This window comes from Vombatus ursinus, unplaced genomic scaffold, assembly GCF_900497805.2.
Source record: "Vombatus ursinus unplaced genomic scaffold, bare-nosed wombat genome assembly UNPS02009835.1, whole genome shotgun sequence".
In the NCBI taxonomy this organism is placed as follows: Eukaryota; Metazoa; Chordata; class Mammalia; order Diprotodontia; family Vombatidae; genus Vombatus; species Vombatus ursinus.
The window spans coordinates 22,137,050-22,157,296 of record NW_020949613.1 but is presented as its reverse complement, the minus strand read 5'-3'; the positions used below and the strand labels follow the sequence as shown (position 1 = coordinate 22,157,296).

The window sequence follows — 20,247 nt, the reverse complement described above, 5'->3', positions numbered from 1 at the left end:
TCCCCTACCTCACCTATAAATCTGACATGAAACTTGAGTGCAATTTAATATTGAGATTGTAGTTCCATAGATAGGGAAGCTGTGATTTCATATTAAATTCTTAGGACTTCAGCATATTTTCATAGCCTTTGTTAAAGGGTCATAGGCCATTTTTCTCCAGTTGATTAACTGGTGGGTTATTCATTATGAGACAAAAAACTGTTTTTTATTTTAGATTAGAAAAATAGGGGGAAAATATGGTTAAGACATGGTTATGGAGGAAAATTTATAACAATAGTTCTTTACTAGGCTGAAATGACAAGAGAAGAATTATGGCTTAGTGGATAGAGAGACAGCTGGTCTTGGAGTCAGGAAGACCTGAGTTCAAAATCCATTTTTGACACAGCTGGGCTACGTAACCTTGACCTTTAAATGCCTCAGACAACTTCCTAAGTTTCATAGGGAGAGGAAGTATCCTCACTTAGGATGCTGCTCTGGTGATGAAATTATAGGTCCAGCTTTTAAAAAAAGAAGAAACTACAAACCATAGTGAAGTGGGAATGAAATGTAATACTGATGCCTTTGGACGTAAGCAAAGAAAGAAAAAAAACCTTAAAAACCAAGCTGACTGTACGTTCCATTTTAAACATCAAAGATGAAATGGAATGTTAATCAGCCACAAAAGCATCAGTTAAAGGTCTCAGAATGAAAAGCCATTGAATTTAAAGTTACAGAATTAAAAGCAGTTGACAACATTTAAAGGAGGCATCCTCTGATGTTGGAGATGTCTTTCTCAGTTCTCCTTAATCTTAGTGCCATCCCTCTACTCCAGTTTATCTCGTCTATATCTTTTTTTGTATGTAGTTGTTTGTATGTTGTCTTTGCCATTAGATTGTGAGCTCCTTGAGAGCATGGGCTATTTTTTCTCTTTCTTTGTATCCCTAGCAGTTGGCACATAGTAGGCTATCAATCAATGCTAATTGATTGATAAAAAAAGTTGTGTCTTGCTTACATGTAGACAGCACTAGCTCTATGGTCAACAATGAATTTCATTGAAAAATTGGTAGAATAACAATGGTATGCCCTCCGCTGTTGGGAAACACACATATTAGTTTAGCCAGATTAAAAATGTGGATGAAATGCTCATGTTCTATATATTGAGCAATATGATGATGATTGAGAAAGGAGCAAAATTCATCTCACTGAAGATCATGGGAAATGAAAATCTTAAATCATAGCTATTATGACTGATGATCCAAAGCCACAATTGTAATGGGACGAAAAATATTTCCAAAAGAAACATTTCCAGTGGAATAATTGTGAGATGTCAAGAAAGGGGCTGGATGATGGCTGAATTACTGGCTGACTGGTTTTCAGTCATGTGGAATTAAGAGGCTGGTAGCTCTTCAAAAAAAGGCAAAGGGCATTAGAAAGAGCCTTATGCCTGAAGCTAAGAAGATTAGAATATCAAAATCTGACCTTATAACCCAATTAAAATTTTATCACCTGAAGATATTTTTGAATATACATACCAGATTTTATTTAAGGCCAGCTTTTGGGAATAAGCCCCTTTAAAGTCATCCTTTCTAAGCAACACAACTGACTTTTTCATAAGGGCACACCTTTACAAAAGTAAGAAGTTGACTTCTGTTCAATTGGCTTTTAATTTGGTGGGAAAGAATAGTTCTTAAATTTCTTGCCTAGGGCTTCAGAAACACTGGCTTTCAAATGCAATTAGTGCTAACAAAGACAACAAATTGAGAAAGGATCTAGAAATAAAGAAATAAGATGAAAATGATAAGAAGAAAGCATTTGTTTAAAAAGAATAAAATATTTTTATTTGAATTTTAAAAATGTAAAAAAAAAGTCCCTTTCATGGAAAATATATATTGTTGTAGTGATTGTGTATTAATTTTTCATAGACATAGCAAAATGTAGTGCAATGATTCTCAAAGTGTGGTCTGAGGACCTCTGGGAGTTCCAGGGTCTCCATGAGGTAAGAACTATTTTTATAAAAATATTAAGACATTATTTGCCTATCAAGACACTCTTCTCTTTTGCAACTACACATATGTGTGAGACCAGGTTTTCTTCGTATACTTCAACTAAAACAACATATAACAACAGATTGAATGCAGAAGCAGATATAAGGAGGTTGGGGCCAAGATGGCATAGTAGAGGCAGTAACTCAGCCAAACTCTTCTCAGTTCCCTTCAAAACAACTTTAAAATAATGGATCAAATTGAATTTTGTAGCAGTTTAGCAAGCAGAAGTTCTGGGTAAGATATTTTCCAATTGCAAGATAACTTAGGAGGTCAGCAGGAGAGGTACTTGACATCACAGTGGGGCCCTGGCCAGTGCAGGCAGCTGCAACACCAGCTGTAGACCTTGGAGTCAACTGCAGCAGCAGCAGCAGTTTTGGGAGCTCTCAGACCAGAGACTGTAAGGGGATTGGACAACTGGTCAGAAAGAGGTTTTAGGGGACCCTGAGCTGACACTGGGCATAGGACCTGATGCTTTTTGGCAGCTTTATCACCCATATGCAATTCTGGGTCACAGTTCCAGGGCTGAGAAGAGTGCTAGAGCTTGTGGCTAAAGGAGAGTAGGGGTACTTCCTGGGTAAAGACCAGAGCATAGACCAGGAGAGCAGTGACCACACCTCTCCTCAATTCTCACTACCTTGGAAGCACTGAAAACTTACAGACATCCAGAATGAGCTCTGAAAAAGAAAGAAAAAAAGCCTGAAACTTGGGACAATGCCTCCCCACTTCCAGGTGAGCAAAACCCAATTTTAACATAAAGTTCAAAGTCAAGAATGGCTTGAAAAATGAGCAAACAACAGAAAAATAACCTGACTATAAAAAGCTACTATGGTGGCAGGGAAGATCAAAGACACAAACTCAGGAGAAGACAATAACTTGAATATAGCTCCAAGAAAATCTTAAAAGAGAAATGCTAATTGAACACAAGCCTCAAAAGAATTCCTGTAAAAGTTAAAGAAAGATATAAGAATGGTTGAGGAAAAATTGGGAAAAGAAATGAGAATGATACAAGAAAACCATGAAAAGTTTTCTTTTCATAAAATTATGAAAATTAACAGCTTGGTAATTGGACAAATGGTAACAGAGGCACAAAAAATTCTGAAGAAAAGAACTCTCTAAAAGAAAAGAATTGGCCAAATGGATGAAAGAGGTACAAAAATTCATTGAAGAAAAGAACTCCTTAAAAAACAGAATTGGGCAAGTGGAAGCTAATGAGACCTCAAGAAACAATAAAAAAAAGTCAAAAGAATAAAAAAAATAGAAGAAAATCAGAACTATCTCATTGGAAAAACAACTGACCTGGAAAACTGATTGAAGAAGAGATAATTTAAGAATTATTGGATTCCCTGAAAGCCATCACCAAAAAAAGAGCTTAGACATCATATATTTTAAGAAATTATAAAGGAAAACTACCCTGATAGCTTAGATCCACAAGGTAAAATAGAAATTGAAAGAATCCACCAATCACCTCCTAAAAGAGGTGCCAGAATGAAAACTCTCAGGAATATTATAGCCAAATGCCAGAGCTTCCAGGTCAAGGAAAAAAAAATATTGCAAGCAGCCATAATGAAACCATTCAAATATCATGGAGCCACCATCAGGATCAAACAAAACTTAGCAGCTTCCATGTTAAAAGAGTAGAGGGTTTGGAATATGATATTTTGCAAAGGAGCTAAGATTACAACCAGGAATAACTTACCCAGCCAAACTAAGAATCATCCTTCAGAGAAGAAAAATGGATTTTTAATGAAATAGAGGACTTTCAAGCATTCCTGATGAAAAAACCAGAGCTGAATAGAAAGTCTGACATTCAAATACAAGACTCAAGAGAAGCATAAAAAGGTAAACATGAAAGAGAATTCATAAGGGACTTAATAAAGTTAAACTAAATGGGAGTATGATACATGTAACTCCTAAGAACTTTATCATTATTAGATCATTTAGAAGGAGTCTACATAGACAGAGGATACACACACACACACACACACACACGCACACACACACATGCACACACACATATATACATACATACATACATATATATGTATGTGTGTGTATGTGTATATACATATATATCTATCTATAGCTACATGTATATATCTATATCTACATCTGTATGGTGTGGGGTGAGTACACACCCACCCACACACTAGTTGGACATAGAAATCTATCTTACCCAAAGGAAGGTAGGAGAGGAAGGAGATAAGAGAAAGGGGGAAGGGGTGGTAAAAGGGAAGTCAGATTAAGGGAGACAATAGTCAAAAGCAAAACAGACTTTTGAGGAAGGACAGGGTAAAAAGAGAGAGAGAAAGATAAACAGAAGAAAACAGGAGAGAAGAAATACACACAGTTAGTAATCATAAATTGTGAATGTGGATGAGGTGAACTTACCGATAAAGTGGAAATGGAGAGCAGAATGAATTAGAAACCAGAATCTAACCATATGTTGTTTATAAGAAATACACTTCAAGCAGAAAGACACACACAGAATTAAAATAAGAGGCTGGAGCAGAATCTATTATGCTTCAGCTGAGTAAAAAATGTAGAGGTAACAATCATGATCTCAGACAAAGCAAAAATAGACCAAATTAAAAGAGATAATCAGGGAAACTATGTGTTGCTAAAAGGTACCACAGACAATGAAATAATATTAAGCATTTTTACAGCAAATTTCTATTTTTTTTACAGCAAGTTTCTCTACATTTTTCAAATGTAGAAGGAACTGAGTCAAATTTATAAAGATAATAGGTACTCCTCAACTTTTAAATGGTTTAAGGATATGAACACACAGTTTTCAGAAGAAGAAATCAAAGCTATTTACAATCGTATGAAAAAATGCTCCAAATCATTACTGGTTAGAGAAACATAAATTAAAACAACTCAGACACAACACCACCTCATACCTATCAGATTGGCTAACATAACAGAAAAGAAAAATGACAAATGCTGGAGAAGATGTGTAAAAATAGGGATACTAATGCACTATTGGTGGAGTTGCAAACTGGTCCAACCATTTCTGGAACACAATTTGGAACTATTCCCAGAGGGCTATAAAACTATACATACTCTTTGACTCAGCCATACTACTGCTTGGTCTATATCCCAAAAAGAACAAGGAAAATGAAAAGGATCTTTATGTACAAAACATTTATAGCAGCTCTTTTTGTGGTGGCAATGAATTAGAAATTGAAGGGGATGATCATCAATTGGGAAATGACATGACAAATTGTGATTTATGATTGTGATGTAATACTATTGTGCTATAAAAATGAGGACAATGATTTTAGATAATCCTGGAAACACCTGTATGAACTGATGCAGAATGAAGTGAGCAGAACCAGGAAATCATTGCTCACAGTAACAGCAATATTATAATAATGATCAGCTGTGAAAGACAGCTACTTTGATCAATATAATGATCCAAGACAATTCTGAAGGACTCATGATGAAGAATGCTATCCACCTCCAGAGAGCGAGAACTGATGAACTTTGAGTGCAAATTGAAGTACAACTTTTTCACTTTCTTTTTCTTTTTTTTCCTGACATGGCTAATATGGAAATAAGTTTTGCATGATTTCATGCATATAATTCAGATCATATTGCTTGCCTTCTCATTGAGTGGAGGAAGGACTAGAAAGAGGGAGAGAATTTGGAATTCAAAATAGAAAAAAGAATATTATAAATAATTAAAAAGCAGTTGTAAGAATCTAGTTGTCTTCTATTAAGTCAGACATTAAAGAGATTTGAAAAACAGTAAAACAATGTCCCTTCTCAAGAATTTTTTGAAAATTATAGTTACTTTTCCATGAAATGTATTATTTATGTCAACATAAATTTGTTCTTGAGTTTATTATTAAATAAATATATTTAAAAACAATAGGTTTTAATTTTGATTATGTTAAAATCAATTATTTTTTATTATATTGATAGATATAATCCACATAAGCAAAAGCTCTTTGGTGACCTCAATAATTTCTAAGAGTGAAGGGGTCTTGAGACTAATAAGTTTGAGAACCTATGGATAGAACCTTGGATGACAAGTTCAATTTCTGCTTCTAACACACACTGATTGTATGACCCTGGGCAAGTCACTTAACCTCTTAGTGTCCCAGACAATTTTCTAAGATCTGCACTGTTAGAACTTTCCTCACATAGGAGATCCATATGCAAATGAAATTATAGGTCCAATACCACCTCTCCATCCTTCCCCTTTCCTCCATTTCAGGTTCCTTTAAAAGAAATCTCATTTTATCTTCAGGTTATATTACTCATTTTGGAATTTTTAAAGTTTTAGAAAATAATGCTCTTTAGGATACATATTCAAAACAAGCAACTAAATCATTAAATAAAATTAATCATATTATAAATCACATATTTCATTTGTAAAATAATTATAAAATTATAAATTAGTATATTTATATAGAACATTATCAATTATTAATTGTATATAGTATATATAATTATATATAGTTAATTATTAAGTAAAATACCATAGCTGATTAATCTATAAAAATTAATCTATAAAAACACTCATGGTAAATGGTGATGGTAGTCAGTTCTCAGGTACAATATATATATAATCTTTATCAGTTTACAGTGTCAATACCCTATTGTAATGAGGGCAGAGGGTGAAATTTAACTACCATTAATGATTTAGTTAAAAACAAACAAAATCCTCCAAACAGAAATCTGACCATATTCTTGGTAGTACAAAAGCCAAGGAATTTCGAATTGGAGTAGTTACTAAATAAATTCCCTCTTTCTGAAGTCATAATATGACATGGATTTGGCTGTTGTGAATTTCTCTACAGCGCCTTGCAAACAAAATCTTTATCATTTCTTTTAAAGTAGCAGAGAGATAATGAACAAAATGAAAAACTAACTGTGATTAAACAGGCGATGTACTTGAAAAAAACTTCAGGATACCAATCATGTTTCTTTTCTTTTGGGGCAGTATTTGCATCCCAAGTAAGAAAAATTAAAAACTGTATTTGATTTCTAAGTGAGTTAGTCCCAATACATTTGTAAAAAATAGGAAGGAACAAAAGAGGAAAAAAGTAGACAATAATAAAGAGAATGAAAATTTCATTATTTTATAGAAAATTATCAAACTTTTCTAATTTTTAAAATTGTGTTTAAATACTGGTTGGTTTTTATCAGATTATCTTTAACAAGATTAAATTATATAAATGATCTGTTCTCTTGCTTGATGAGATAACTTGTAAAAGCCATTTGCAAACCGTAATAGTGTTATATAAATGCTAGCTATTATTATTAATTCAGCAGCATTTATTAAGTGCTTACTATGTTCAAAGCACCCTGCTAGGTCCTGAGAGAGAAAGAGAGAGGGAGAGACAGAGAGACAGAAAGAAGAGAGAAACATAGAAAAACAGAAGAGAAAGAGAAGAGAAGGTGATAGATGGCAGACCTTGGGTGACACACTGAGGAGATAAGTGTCTGGCTCTCTCGATGATTAGAATCAACCTTAAATGGAGGCCAAATCAATTTATTTCCCTCAGCCATAGGTTGAAATCACAGAAATAAAAGAAGTTTGATTGATACTTTTTGTTTGTGTATAACAGTCATCACATCTGGATATAATCTGCCCTGTCACCATGGAATGAGACTCTTCCTTCTTACAAAGAAAAATCTTCTTTGAAGTATTTGTACCTAGTTATCATGGCTCTGTTAAGTCTCTCTTCTCTATGCTACATATTCCCAGTTCCTTCATCCAGTCCTCTATGGCATGAATTTGAGTTCTTTTAATATCCTGGTTGTCCTCATGAAGAAATTCTTTAGACTATCAATGTAAAGGAGAAATTAGGTTAATTCCTAAAATATGGCTTTTCTAATGGAATACTATTCTCTCGACGTTGTCTGGAAAGGGCAAAATACAGCAACAAGAGTCTTACCTCCCTCCTTGCCCCTTCTCCAGTTCTGGACACTGCATAATTCCTAATGCAATTTTCTTAGCTGTCACATCATATTGTTAAGTCATGTTGAGTTTGCAGTCCAGTATAACTCCATCTTTTCCTAATGAACTGCTATTTAGCTATACCTCCTGAAACTTGTGCAAATTTTTTTTTTGAACCCTGGTGTTAGACTTTGCATTTATCACGATTATGAGGATAATGATACAGAGGGATTTTGAAGTGTTAGGAAAGGAAGCAAGACAGATGGCCTCAGTTTTTTCAATAAAGTCAGAGGTAAAGTAATCTATGAGAGAAGTTCAGGGTGATGGGGCCTTGTGGGGAAGAGGAGAAAATTTGGAATAATGGTAAACAATTCCTGCAATTCGCTCCCTCCTTATCTCAGCCTCCTGATGTCACTGGATTCCTTCAGGTCACAGCAAAAAATCTCTCCTGCAAAAAAGCCTTTCTCTGTCCTCAATCTTAGGACCATTCCCTTGTTGATTATCTCCGATTTATCTTGTGTGTACTGTATCTTCTTTCAATAGAGTTGTTTGCATGTTGTCTCCCCCCTTAGACTGTGAGCTCCTTGAGTGCGTGAACTGTGTAATACTTTTCTTTGTATCCCAAGCACTTAGCACAGTGCCTGCTATGTAGTAGGCACTTAATAAATGTTTGTTAACTAGACTTGACTGGACATGATATAGAATCAATCAAGAAAGCATAAAAGGAGCGCCATGCTCAGTTGAAACTGGATAACATGAATTTATAGTGGAGCCAGCCAAGCACATTTGGGTAACTTTCACCAGCAACATTATTTAGCAGCTAAAGAACAGGAGTAGATTGAATAGGAGCAACTGCTGGAGTTGAGAATTGAGGAATGGCAGGTAGGTAAGTGATAAAAGAAAGACAAGGGTAGTGAGGAGAAAAGATATTGAAGAATGAAGGATGATGCCTAATTAAACTATCTAACTATAAGGGTCAAAAAAGAAGGAAGGAAAATGAGTCCAGAATAGGGTTAACTAATGGAATGGAAAATCAGGGAAGGGTGGAGGTATTAGGGCCCAAGGTGGTGGCAAAGAATAGATTTAGAAGGTGGGAAGAAGTGAGAAAAATGAAAGGACAGGAGATTATGATCAGAGAGGGAATTTTAGCATTCCATAAAAATGCCCAATCACATGATAATAATAAACATTAATTACCACAGAAAATATATAGCAATTAAAACCTTACAAATAGCATATTTAATGCATTTATTTTTCTGTACTGCTAACTCTCAAATGAAATAAATTTTTTTTCCCATCATACCATTTAGTTTTATTTTCAAGGAAATAATCTGTAATGACTGGGTTATAAAATGTATTTCTAACATTGATTAAAAAGGAAGTTTTAAAAAAAGTTAAGCACCAATAAAATAGGAAAAAACACAAAGGCAAAGTCATACTAACCAAAAAAGATAGATCATATTAATGATGAGCAAGTTTCATCAACAATAAATAAACTAAGACTACCATGGTACTTTAGTTATCTGGTTAGGTGGATGAGTTGTGGGTTCTGGCTGATTGAATTTTCTGGCTAAGTGAACCTGAGCTTATTTATGCAGCAAAGATGCTCAAGGCAAAGATGCTCCTGGGTAAGATGCATAGACTTGAACCTCCAAATGCCTTTTTCAGGTGTGAGTAACTAACATGATCCTTTAATCATGTGCCTATATCTACAAAAATAACCAGAAATCTTTTATCCACTAATCAGGCCATCCCCAGCACACCATGATAGAATCATAGGATTTCAGCACTGAAAGGGACCTCAAGATCAAGGCACAAAGTTAGAGTTGTTCTTGCTGACTTTACCTGAGGAAAACTAACATTGAGAGAGGAAGAAAACATTTTTGCAAGATGTAGAAGCTAGAATACTTTAGAAGTCCATAAAAAACAAAAAATAAAATCTAGTTAAAGATGTAAGAAGCCAGAGATGAATCTTCAAAGCAATGAAGCATTAGAAAGTATTGAGTAAAAATGATACTAGCTCACATTTCTATATCGTTTATAAAGCACTTTCCTCACAGTCACCATAATGAAGTAGGCAGTCAATCTTATTGACCCAGTTTCATAGCCACAGAAATAGGCACAGAGAAGTTAAATGACTTGCCAATGATAATATGACTTTTAGATGTAAGAGACAGGATTCACATTCAGGTCTTTTGACTCAGTCTCTTTCCAATATGCCATGCTGTCTTTAAAGAGGCAGGGATACAAATGTTAATAGAGCTGCTTTTGTTTCTCTTGATGAGTGGATTAAACCATAAATGGAGGTCAATTTGTTTCTCTCAGCTATAGGTTAAAACCACAGAAGTAAAAAGCAGAAAAATTTTTAAAAAGTTCTTGAGATATGACAGGTAAATGGGTTAGCAGAGATTTTAGGACATTTTTGTGGGCCCCACTAGCCTTTATTCCTAGTTTCTAATTTATGGACACTGTGATGTTTAAGAAGTTCAAGAGACATAGTTTCTGGGTAATTTAATCATTTTATTAATGAGCCTACTATGCTATTAATAAAAGAGGTCAGTGGCACTCTTGAATGCCAGACACCTCATGGAGGTGGACTTACCCCATGTCCTTGGAACAGCAGGTGTTCCTGAGGGTGGCAATCAACTCTGGTTAATGATTAATGAAAAAATGAATATTATAATAAGAGGTGGGTTATATTACAATGGGGGTCTTGAGGTATGTGACACTGAGCACCCAAATCTTGGTCAAAGAGGCATTGTTTTCCATATCACCTCTCTGATAAAAGGAGAAACCATATTTTCCTAGAGCTGTTTGAGTAAACACGAGCAGGAATCCAACCATTTGCCAAAACTTAGAATTTCTTTTACTGTCTTTGATTACGTCTTAGCCTGGGTAAGTCTTTGAGCAAGATTTACCACCCTGGCTGATTTCTGGATGAGGAAGTAGTAAAGGGGAAAAACCTAATTATTTAATAATAATTAATTATTAATATAAGAAAGAAATAATCATCTCTCTCAGTACCTTGCTGGCTGTCATTGACATGGATAAAGTCTTTCAAGGTGATTTTGAAAGCTTCCTCTCCTCTCCTGTCTTCTCTTGTCCTCTCCTCACTTCAGGAACTTTTTGACTGGATCTTTACATTTACAAAGCACAGAACCCACCCAAGACCTCCAGGTCTCCCACATTGCCAATTACTTGAGGTTTTTTTCATTAACTATTGGCTACCCATGAGAGAGGAAGATAAAAGTGGTTGGGGGATTATTTTATTTATCTTTTGGCCTAATACTGCTGATACATTTTAAAGCTTTTCAGACTCACTAATATTTTTACTATCCAAAAATATGCCTTACTTCTCTTAATATTTACCAAAATCACTACATATACATTGGTTTCCAGAAACTTTGACTAAAGGTATGCAGTGAAAAGTATCCGGGCCAAGAAACTTACAGGGGCTTGAATGGAGCAGGATGACAAATATCCAGCTGAAATTGGGAGGAAATATATCCATCATTGGAATGTTCATAAATACCTGGGGGTGTTGGGTTACTTCTTAAGTTTTCTACTGGTTCTTTGGCTTTGTACAAACCGAGTTTAAAAGGAAGCATTTTCTTGCACTAGAGAGATCAATCAATAAATCATTAAGTCAATCAGTGAGAATTTATTAAGTATCTAATATGTGCCAGGCAGTGGGCTAGACTCCCTTCAAATAGAACAAATTTGTATGAAAATTTTAACCAATAGAGACAGCAGACTGAGAACTTGATGTGGGTTCCACTTGCTGAGTCCTTTGGGGACATAAACTTGTTCCTTTGAATGTCTCTTTTAGCTTCTCATTCATTAAAGACAGGATAAAAGCTAAGGATAGCCTTTGAGTATAACATTTCACTCACACAAGGCCTAATATAACTATAAAATCGTTTTGTGTCTATCTTATGTTCAACCCATTCTAAGCCATCCTATAGACAGTGCCAGTTCACAAGAAGGGTTTTAAAAAGTCGAATGGCATTTAAGTTAAATGTCTTTCATGTAGCAAGCTATCATATGGTTTTTCTCCAACTTTGTCTGACTTTTCAGACTCAATCCAACATAAATAAAACCTCAGGCACTGAATCCAATGTAGTCTCTCTATTATCAAATAAAATAATACATAAAGCACTCTGCAAAGCTTAAAATGCCATATAAATGTTAATTGTTATTATTGCCAGGAGAAAATGTTTCAGCCTTTGATAGGCATGTTGATTAATAGGAACCCAAGGCAAAAGTTATTACAAGAGGTTTACCTGTAAAGAGAGGACCATAGCAACATAGTAATTCTAACAATCAGCTCTGGGTCTCTGCCACATTTTTCTCACCTACCTGATGGCCCTAATGACAGTTTTCAGTGGTGGTGTGAGGTCTTCTACTGAAACATCACATTGACATCCTTTCTCATCATACACATCATCAGTTCCAAGAGCAGTGTCAGCTGTAAGATAGAATTATTAGTTGAGTAACAAATCCTTAGAACAAAACCAATGATTTAAAACACAACCTGGTGTTTGTCTTCAATTTAAATATCGCCACTGCGTAAGTCAAAAATATAAACCATCTAACCCAAGGTGGGTAGGTGGTCTGATCTTAGCCAGTTTCCACCCTTGTACTGGGTGGCTCCCATGTCTGAGACATTCTCTTTCTTATCTTCCGTCTCTTAGAATCCTTCCAAGCTCAGCTCAGGCACCACTGTGTTTGTGGATGTTGTGCAGTCATGTCTGAACGTGACCCCATCTGGGGTGTTCTTGGCAAAGATAATGGAGTGATTTGCCATTTCCTTCTCTGGCTCATTCTACAGATGAGGAAACTGAGGCAAACTGGGTGAAGTGACTTGCCCAGGGTCACATAGCTAGGAATTATGAGGCCAGATTTGAACTCTGGAAGAGGAATCTTCCTGATTCCAGGGCCAGCACTCTATCCACTGTGCCACCTACCTGTCAGTACCACTGTCTACCTGAAGCCTTTTCTGACTTCTCTACATTCCACTGTCTCTCCCCTCAACATTCCCACATTATTTTCTATTTGTTTTCTTCATATTTTGCAGATTTTTATATACATTCATGTTTTCTTCCCCAACAGATCATAACATTTTAACTGTTTACTTTTTGTCTTTAGTAGTTCTAGCACCTAGCACCATGCCTGGCACATAGTAGGTGCTTTATAAGTGTTCATTGATTTTTTAATTTTAATCAATTTAATACATTAGTTTCTTTGTGCTGCCATTTCCCTTCCCTTATTACTTCACAGCAGGGTCAAAGTTTAACACAGTGTTAGATGTTTCCGTGCTGCAACAGCCTACTGGTTGTCTCCACGCCAATCCTTCCTCCACTCAGCTGTCAAATTAATCTTCCTTAAACACAGGTCTGACCATAACACCTTTTTATTCAATAAACTCTGGTGGTTCCTTGTTCCCATCAAGATAAAATATGAAATCCTTTGTTTGGTTTTTACAGTTCTTCATGATTTGGCCCCTTCCTACCTTTCCAGTTTTCTTAGACCTTACTTTCTTGACATACTTTGTGATACAGTGACACTGCTTCCTTGCTTTTCCTTGAACCCAACATTCTATTTCCAGACTCTGATCATTTTCTCCGTCTCTTCCCCATTCCTGGAACTCTCTCCCTCATCTCTGGCTCCTGGCTTCTCTGGTTTCCTTCAAGACTAAGCTAAAGTCTCACTTTTTTTTTTTTTTTGGCTAAGCAATGGGGTTAAATGACTTGCCCCATAACTTGTGTTATGGGTCTGAGGCTGGATTTGAACTCAGGTCCTCCTGAATCCAGGGCTGGTGCTCTATCCACTGTGCCACCTAGCTGCCCCTAAAGTCCCCCCTTCTTAAAGAAGCCCTTCTCAGTCCTTCTTAATCTTAGTGCCTTCCCTCTTAGATTATCTCCAATTTATTACACACACACATATCTTGTTTGATTTATCATATATGTGATATATCAATTTATCATCTATCTCTACCTTGTTTGAGGGCAGCTAGGGGGTGCAGTAGATAGAATTCTAGGCTTGAAGTCATGAAGATCTGAGTTCAAATACAGTCTCAGACACAAGCTTGTGTGACCTTGGGCAGGTCACATAACCCTGTTTGTCTCAGTTTCCTCATTTGTAAAATGAACTAGAGAAGGAAATAGCAAACCACTCCAGTATCTTTGCCAAGAAAACTCCAAATGGGATCACAGAGATTCAGACACGACTGAAATGACTGAGCAACGAATTACCTTGTTTATATATGTTTGCTTTTTGTCTTCCTTGTTAGGCTGTGAGCTCTTTGAGATCAAAGACTATTTTTTTTTGTCTTTCTTTGTATCCCCAGCACTTAGCATAGTAGTTGGCATATACTAGGCATTTAATAAATGCTAATTGACTTCTGCTTTCATGTGTACAGATGATCCCAGTGATCTCATCTTATCTGTCATTCAGGTGCTTGTTTTGAGTTGACTTTTCTGTAATAGTGATGGCTCTATTACTTATCTCATACAGTGGTGAGGGAAGTGCTACGTAAATAGTAAAGAGTCAATGAATGTGAGCTATTATTGTGTACCTAAGTGTACACAAATAAGTAAACATAAGGTGGTTTGAGGAGGGTAAGAACACTTAGAACCAGGGGTGAGGCAGAATCAAGGAAGACCTCACAGAGAAGGGTGCTACATGAGCTGAACCTTGAAGAATGACAAGGATTCTGAGAAGCGGCGATGGAGGAGTGCTTTTCAACCTTGAAAGTGCATGGAGGTGAGAGATGAATGTCAAGTTGGGGGAATTGTTGAAAGTCCTTTTTGTCTAGAATGAAGGGCGTATCAAAGAGAACAATGGGAAATAGGATAATAAAGCCAGAACTATGTCCTTTTTCCGTTCTAACTCTGGTTGCTCCAACTAATGCGACCTACTCACTGGGCCAGGCAGAGGCCTGCTTCGTAACCACTCAGGGCTGAATTGATAAGGTTAATAGGCCATAAAAGAGTCAAACATTCTCATACCTACAGGACCTGACACAATTTAGTGCCCTGCTCTTGAAGCATATGCCAACAGGCTTCACTCTGTGAAATAGTTAGGCAGGTATTATTTCTCTCACTTTACAAATGCAGAAACTGAAGTCCAACGATTCTAAATGACTTTCTCAAGCTTTGTTGTTTAGTTGTTTTCACTCATATCTGACTCATTTGGGGTTTTCTTGGCAAAGATACTAGAGTGGTTTGCCATTTCCCTCTCCAGCTCATTTTACAGAGGAGGAACTGATTCAAAAAGAGTTAAGTGATTTACCCAGAATTACATAGCTAGGAAGTGTCTGAGGCCAGATTTGAACTTATGAAAATAAATCTTCCTGATCCCAGGCCCTGTACTCTATCCACTGCGCCACCTAGCTGTCAGTGGCAGAACTGCATTTTGAACCCAAGTCCACTGCACCACAGCATACTATGGAAAATTCTTTTTTGTTTTTTTGTTTTTTTTGGCTAGGCAATGGGGTTAAGTGACTTGCCTAGGGTCACACAGCTAGTAAGTGTTATGTGTCTGAAGCTGGATTTGAACTCAGGTCCTCCTGAATCCAGGGCCGGTGCTCTATCCACTGTACCATCTAGCTGCCCCATATACTATGGAAAATTCTTAAAGCTGTTCTGTGAACCATAGGGTCTTCAGAACTGCAAAGAGAGAGAGACTGAGACAGAGAGACAAAGACAGAGACAGAGAGAGACAGAGAGAGTGAGAGACAGAGAAAGCTGGAGAGGATAAAAATATAGGAGTAGTGATAAACTGTACATTGCATATGACTAGCATGGTATGATGAATAGAACTTCGGCCTTGGGCTGAAGAAGACCTGGATTAATGTCCTGACTCAGATACTGACCAGCTTTTATGACCCTGGGCAGGCGCCTGTTTTCCTCATTTGTAAAATGGTGATAGTAATAATATACAGATAAATATCTGTAGTATTTAACTTAAAAGGTTATGAGGTTCAAAGGAGTTAATGCATACAAGGTGCTTTCTAAACTTTAAAGTGAATTATAAATGTCCATTGTTAGTCTTGTTATTCTAGCAGTTTTCAGAGGAGAGAATCCACAGGGAGGCCATTAGGGAGTTTTTGGGAGATGCTTAAGCATTAGACCTTGACATTTTCTTCTGAGTAGATAACATATGAAACATTCTAAATACAGCATTTGAGTACTATGTATAGTAAGAATTTCCCTTAAAAACTGTCAAATGCATATTCATGCCCACATTTTATCAGATGCAATACTGCAGGGAACCAAGAAGTTTCTGTACCCTTTCCCTTTTATTTTGTTATGTTTTGCATTAGTTGGGTAGACTCAAAGGGAGTTCTATAATATAACCACATGATATACAACATTTCAAAATGAATTTTCATTACTGTTCATTAGCATAGTTACTTTAAGATCTAGGTGTTAACCTACTTCCTACATGTGAAGAAAATGCAACATCTCTTGTATACAACTTCTTTCTAATTTACAGGCAGTTTAGGTGGCACAAGAGATAGAGTGCTGGGTCTGGTGAACTCAGAATGATGTGAGTTCAAATCCAGTCTCAGATACTACTAGCTGTGTGACCCTGGCAAGTCATGTAAGTTTGCTCATCCATAAAATGGGTATAAAAATAAGCACCTATCTTGCAGGGTTGTTGTGAGGATCAAATGAAATAATAATTATGACATGCTTAGCACAGTGCCTGGCACACAGTAAGTACCATATAAATGTTAACTGTTATTATTACATGACTTTTTAATTTTTGCTTTTGGAGGCAATCATGCCTAAGTGACTTGCCCAGGGTCATAGAGGTAGTAAGTGTCTAAGGCTGGATTTGAACTTGGGTCCTACTGAGTCAAGGGCTAGTGCTTTATCCACTGTATCACCTAGCTGCTCTTACATGGCTTTTCACATAGGCTTTTGCAATCCCCTAACTAGTCTCCCTTCTTCCAGACTTTTTACCTTCCAATCCATCCTAGCTAGAGTCATCTATTTGGAATGCACAGCTCTGACCATGTTATTCTGTTTAAAACCTGCAGTGGTTCCTCATGGCTTACCAAAAAAAAAAAAAAATCTAGACCTTAGTTTGACATTCAAGGTCCTTCATGATCTAGTTTCAACCTTCAATTCAACCTTTCCACGTGAATATGATTGATTATTCTTTATTGCACTCCAGTCAGAACTGGTCTTTTTACTCCCCTCTCCCTGCAAATCTGATGTTTTTTGCCACCTCCACTTTTGTTCATGTTTTTTTTTCCCAAGCCTAGGATTATTCTCTCCTCAACCTGCCCCTGCACCTAATAACTAATCCTTTCCCCGCATTTTCACCTTGCAAGGTGCGGGGGAAATGATAGTGATTTCTCCAAAAATCCCTTATCTCTGAGCTGGTAATGATCTCTCCCTTATCTGATATCATAGCACTTTGTCTTATGCACTTGCTGATTATATTCTTTTTTTTTTTTTTTTTTAGGCAATTGGGGTTAAGTGACTTGCCCAGGGTCACACAGCTATTGCTGATTATATTCTAACTTGTATCATATTTATTTGTGTGCATGTCATCCTCCTCTATTGGCAAAGACCTGCCTTCTTTATCTTGTATCTCTCCTAGTTCATCCTTCTTGTTGTTCAGTTGTTTCAGTCATGTCCAACTCTTCATGACCCCATTTGGCAAAGATACTGGAGTGGTTTGTCGTTTCCTTCTCCCGCTTATTTTACAGATGAGAAAACTGAGGGAAACAGGGTTAAGTGACTTGCTCAGGGTCACACAGCTAGCAAGTTTCTGAGGCTGGATTTGAACTCTGATCTTCCTGACTCCAGGCCTAGCGCTCAATTCACTGCACTCTTTAGCCACCAAGTTCCTAGCACAGTGCATTGCACAATTGATGCTTAATAAATATATATTAAATAAATGAATGAACCAATGGAAAAGTGAAGTAATTGAGTTATAATAATAATAATGATGATGATGATGATGATAACAATGAACTTTGATATAGTATTTTTTCTCAATACAACCCTTTGAGGTAGATAGTACAAGTATTATTGTTGTCATTTTAAAGATGTGGAAAATGAGGTTCTGAAAGGATAAATGACTTGTCTGTGACCACACAACTAGTAAATATCTGAGGTAGAATTCAGGTACAGATAGTTAGATCCCAGGTTCAGCGTGCTCTACTTGCTATATCATATGGTCTCTTTACTTTAGATTCTAGCTTTTTCTATTAGGCAACACCAATGTTCAGATAGAGTAGTCAAGGGTGAAATTAGGTAGAATCTCAGTCATCTTTAGGTTGGTGCAAGGAAAGATGGTGGAAAATTCAGCCTTGGGTGTCATGGCCTGAGAAAAGCTGAATAGAAATTCTCCCCTTCCCTTTTCCTGAAATGTGTTAGAAAACCACTAAGATACTGAAAATGCCATCTTTCTGTTTCTTAAGTACCTTGGGTAGTCAGTCCTGCTGTCGTTGATGCAATTATTACTATATATTAAGTGCTTACACTATAATCCTTAAAAGCTTTAAAAAAACCCGACAAATCCAGTTGACCGTCATCCATGGGTGGAAAAGTTTTTTAAAAAATAAATTTTTATTTATAGCTTTTGTTTTTATATCACCTACATTTCTCATTGAATCCCTTCTGTCATCTCTTCCCAGAGAGCCATGTCTTATAATAAAGAATAAAAAGAGAGGAAAGAAAAAAAATTAAGCAAAATTCACCAATATTTCAAAAAGCCTAATGTCATATGCAGTGTTCTATATCTCTGGTCCCCCAACTCTGAAAGGAAGTTGGGGGATGTGCATTCTTATATCTCTTCTTTGGGGCTAAATTTGAGCATTATAATTTTTCAGCATTTAGTTTCTATTGTTTTGTCATTGACATTTCCATTTACATTGTTTTAATCATTATATACATATATGTATATATACATATGCACACACACATATATATACATATATGTATACACACATTTTTTCTCTTTATTTCATTTTGCACTAGTTCATGTAAGTCTTTATATGTTTCTCTACACTCATCATATTTATTTCCTTTAGCAGAGTAATATTTTATTACATTTATATATCACGCCTTATTTAGCCATTCCCCAGTTGATGGGCATCTATTTTGTTTTTAGCATTTGCTACCATAAAAATACTGCTATAAATATTCTGTTGAATATGGGGACTTTCTTTTTGTCACTGGTTTCCTTGGAGTATATACCGATGATAGAAACTTTGGGTCTAAGGTTAGGGATAGTAATGGCTGGCCCAATTTACAGCTGTACTAACAATACACCACCACCATAATGTAGGCCCTGATCACTTCAAACCTGGATGTGGCAACAATCTACTGGTTGGTCTCCAAATTTCAAATCCATCTACACTCCAGTCCATCCTCCATTCAGCTATCAAATTGATCTTTCTCAAGTGCAGGATTGATCATATCACCTTATTCAATAAATCCGTGGTTCCCTAGTCCTATCAGGATCTCGGTTGGACTTTTAAAGCCCCTTCATAACCTTTCCAATTTTCTTATACCTTACTCCTGTCACATACCCTATGATCCAGTAACATAGGCCTTTTTTTCTGTTCTTTACATAAGACATTCCATCTCCCAACTCTAGGCAATTTTATTGGCTGTCCACCATGCTTGGAACTGTCACCTTCTTCATTTCTGTCACCTAGCTTTCCTGGCTTCCTTCAAGTCTCAACTAAAGTCATACCTTCTGCAAGAAACCTTTCCTAGCCTTTCTTATTCTTAATGCCTTTCACAATTTATCCTACATGTCTTGTTTGTATGTAGTTGTTTGCATGTTGTCTTACCCATTAGACTGTGAGCTCTTTGAGAGTAGGGACTTTTTTTTTTTTTGGCCTTTTTATATATCACCTGCACTTAGCACAGTACCTGACACATAGTAGGTGCTTAATAAATGGCTATTGACTGACTGCATCAATGTGTCCATCTTTCCCCTTCCTTTATTACCATCCATTATTACCATCTTTTGTTATCTTTGTCAGTTGGCTGGGTGTGAGGTGAAACCTTTGAGTACTTTTGATTTGCATTTCTTTTACTGGTGATTTGGAGCACTTTTTCATATGACTGTTATAGTTTGAGATTCTTTTTTTTTTAATCTCTATTTATTTATTTATTTATTGCCTTTTTTGGTGAGGCAATCGGGGTTAAGTGACTTGCCCAGGGTCACACAGCTAGTAAGTGTCATGTATCTGAGGCCGGATTTGAACTCAGGTCCTCCTGACTCCAAGGCACCCTTGAGATTCTTTTAAGGGCTGTTTGTTCATCTTGTTTTGCC

At 36.4% G+C, this 20,247-nt stretch overlaps 1 protein-coding gene across 1 annotated transcript in view; it reads right to left on the bottom strand.

Annotated features, from left to right (window-relative positions):
- KCNQ5 (potassium voltage-gated channel subfamily Q member 5) overlaps positions 1-20,247 on the bottom strand; it is a 680,699-nt gene that overhangs the window by 32,958 nt on the left and 627,494 nt on the right. The window contains exon 11 of the mRNA XM_027852966.1: positions 12,295-12,403. Within this exon, the coding sequence (XP_027708767.1) occupies positions 12,295-12,403 (109 nt within the window). The remainder of the gene's footprint in view (positions 1-12,294; positions 12,404-20,247) is intronic.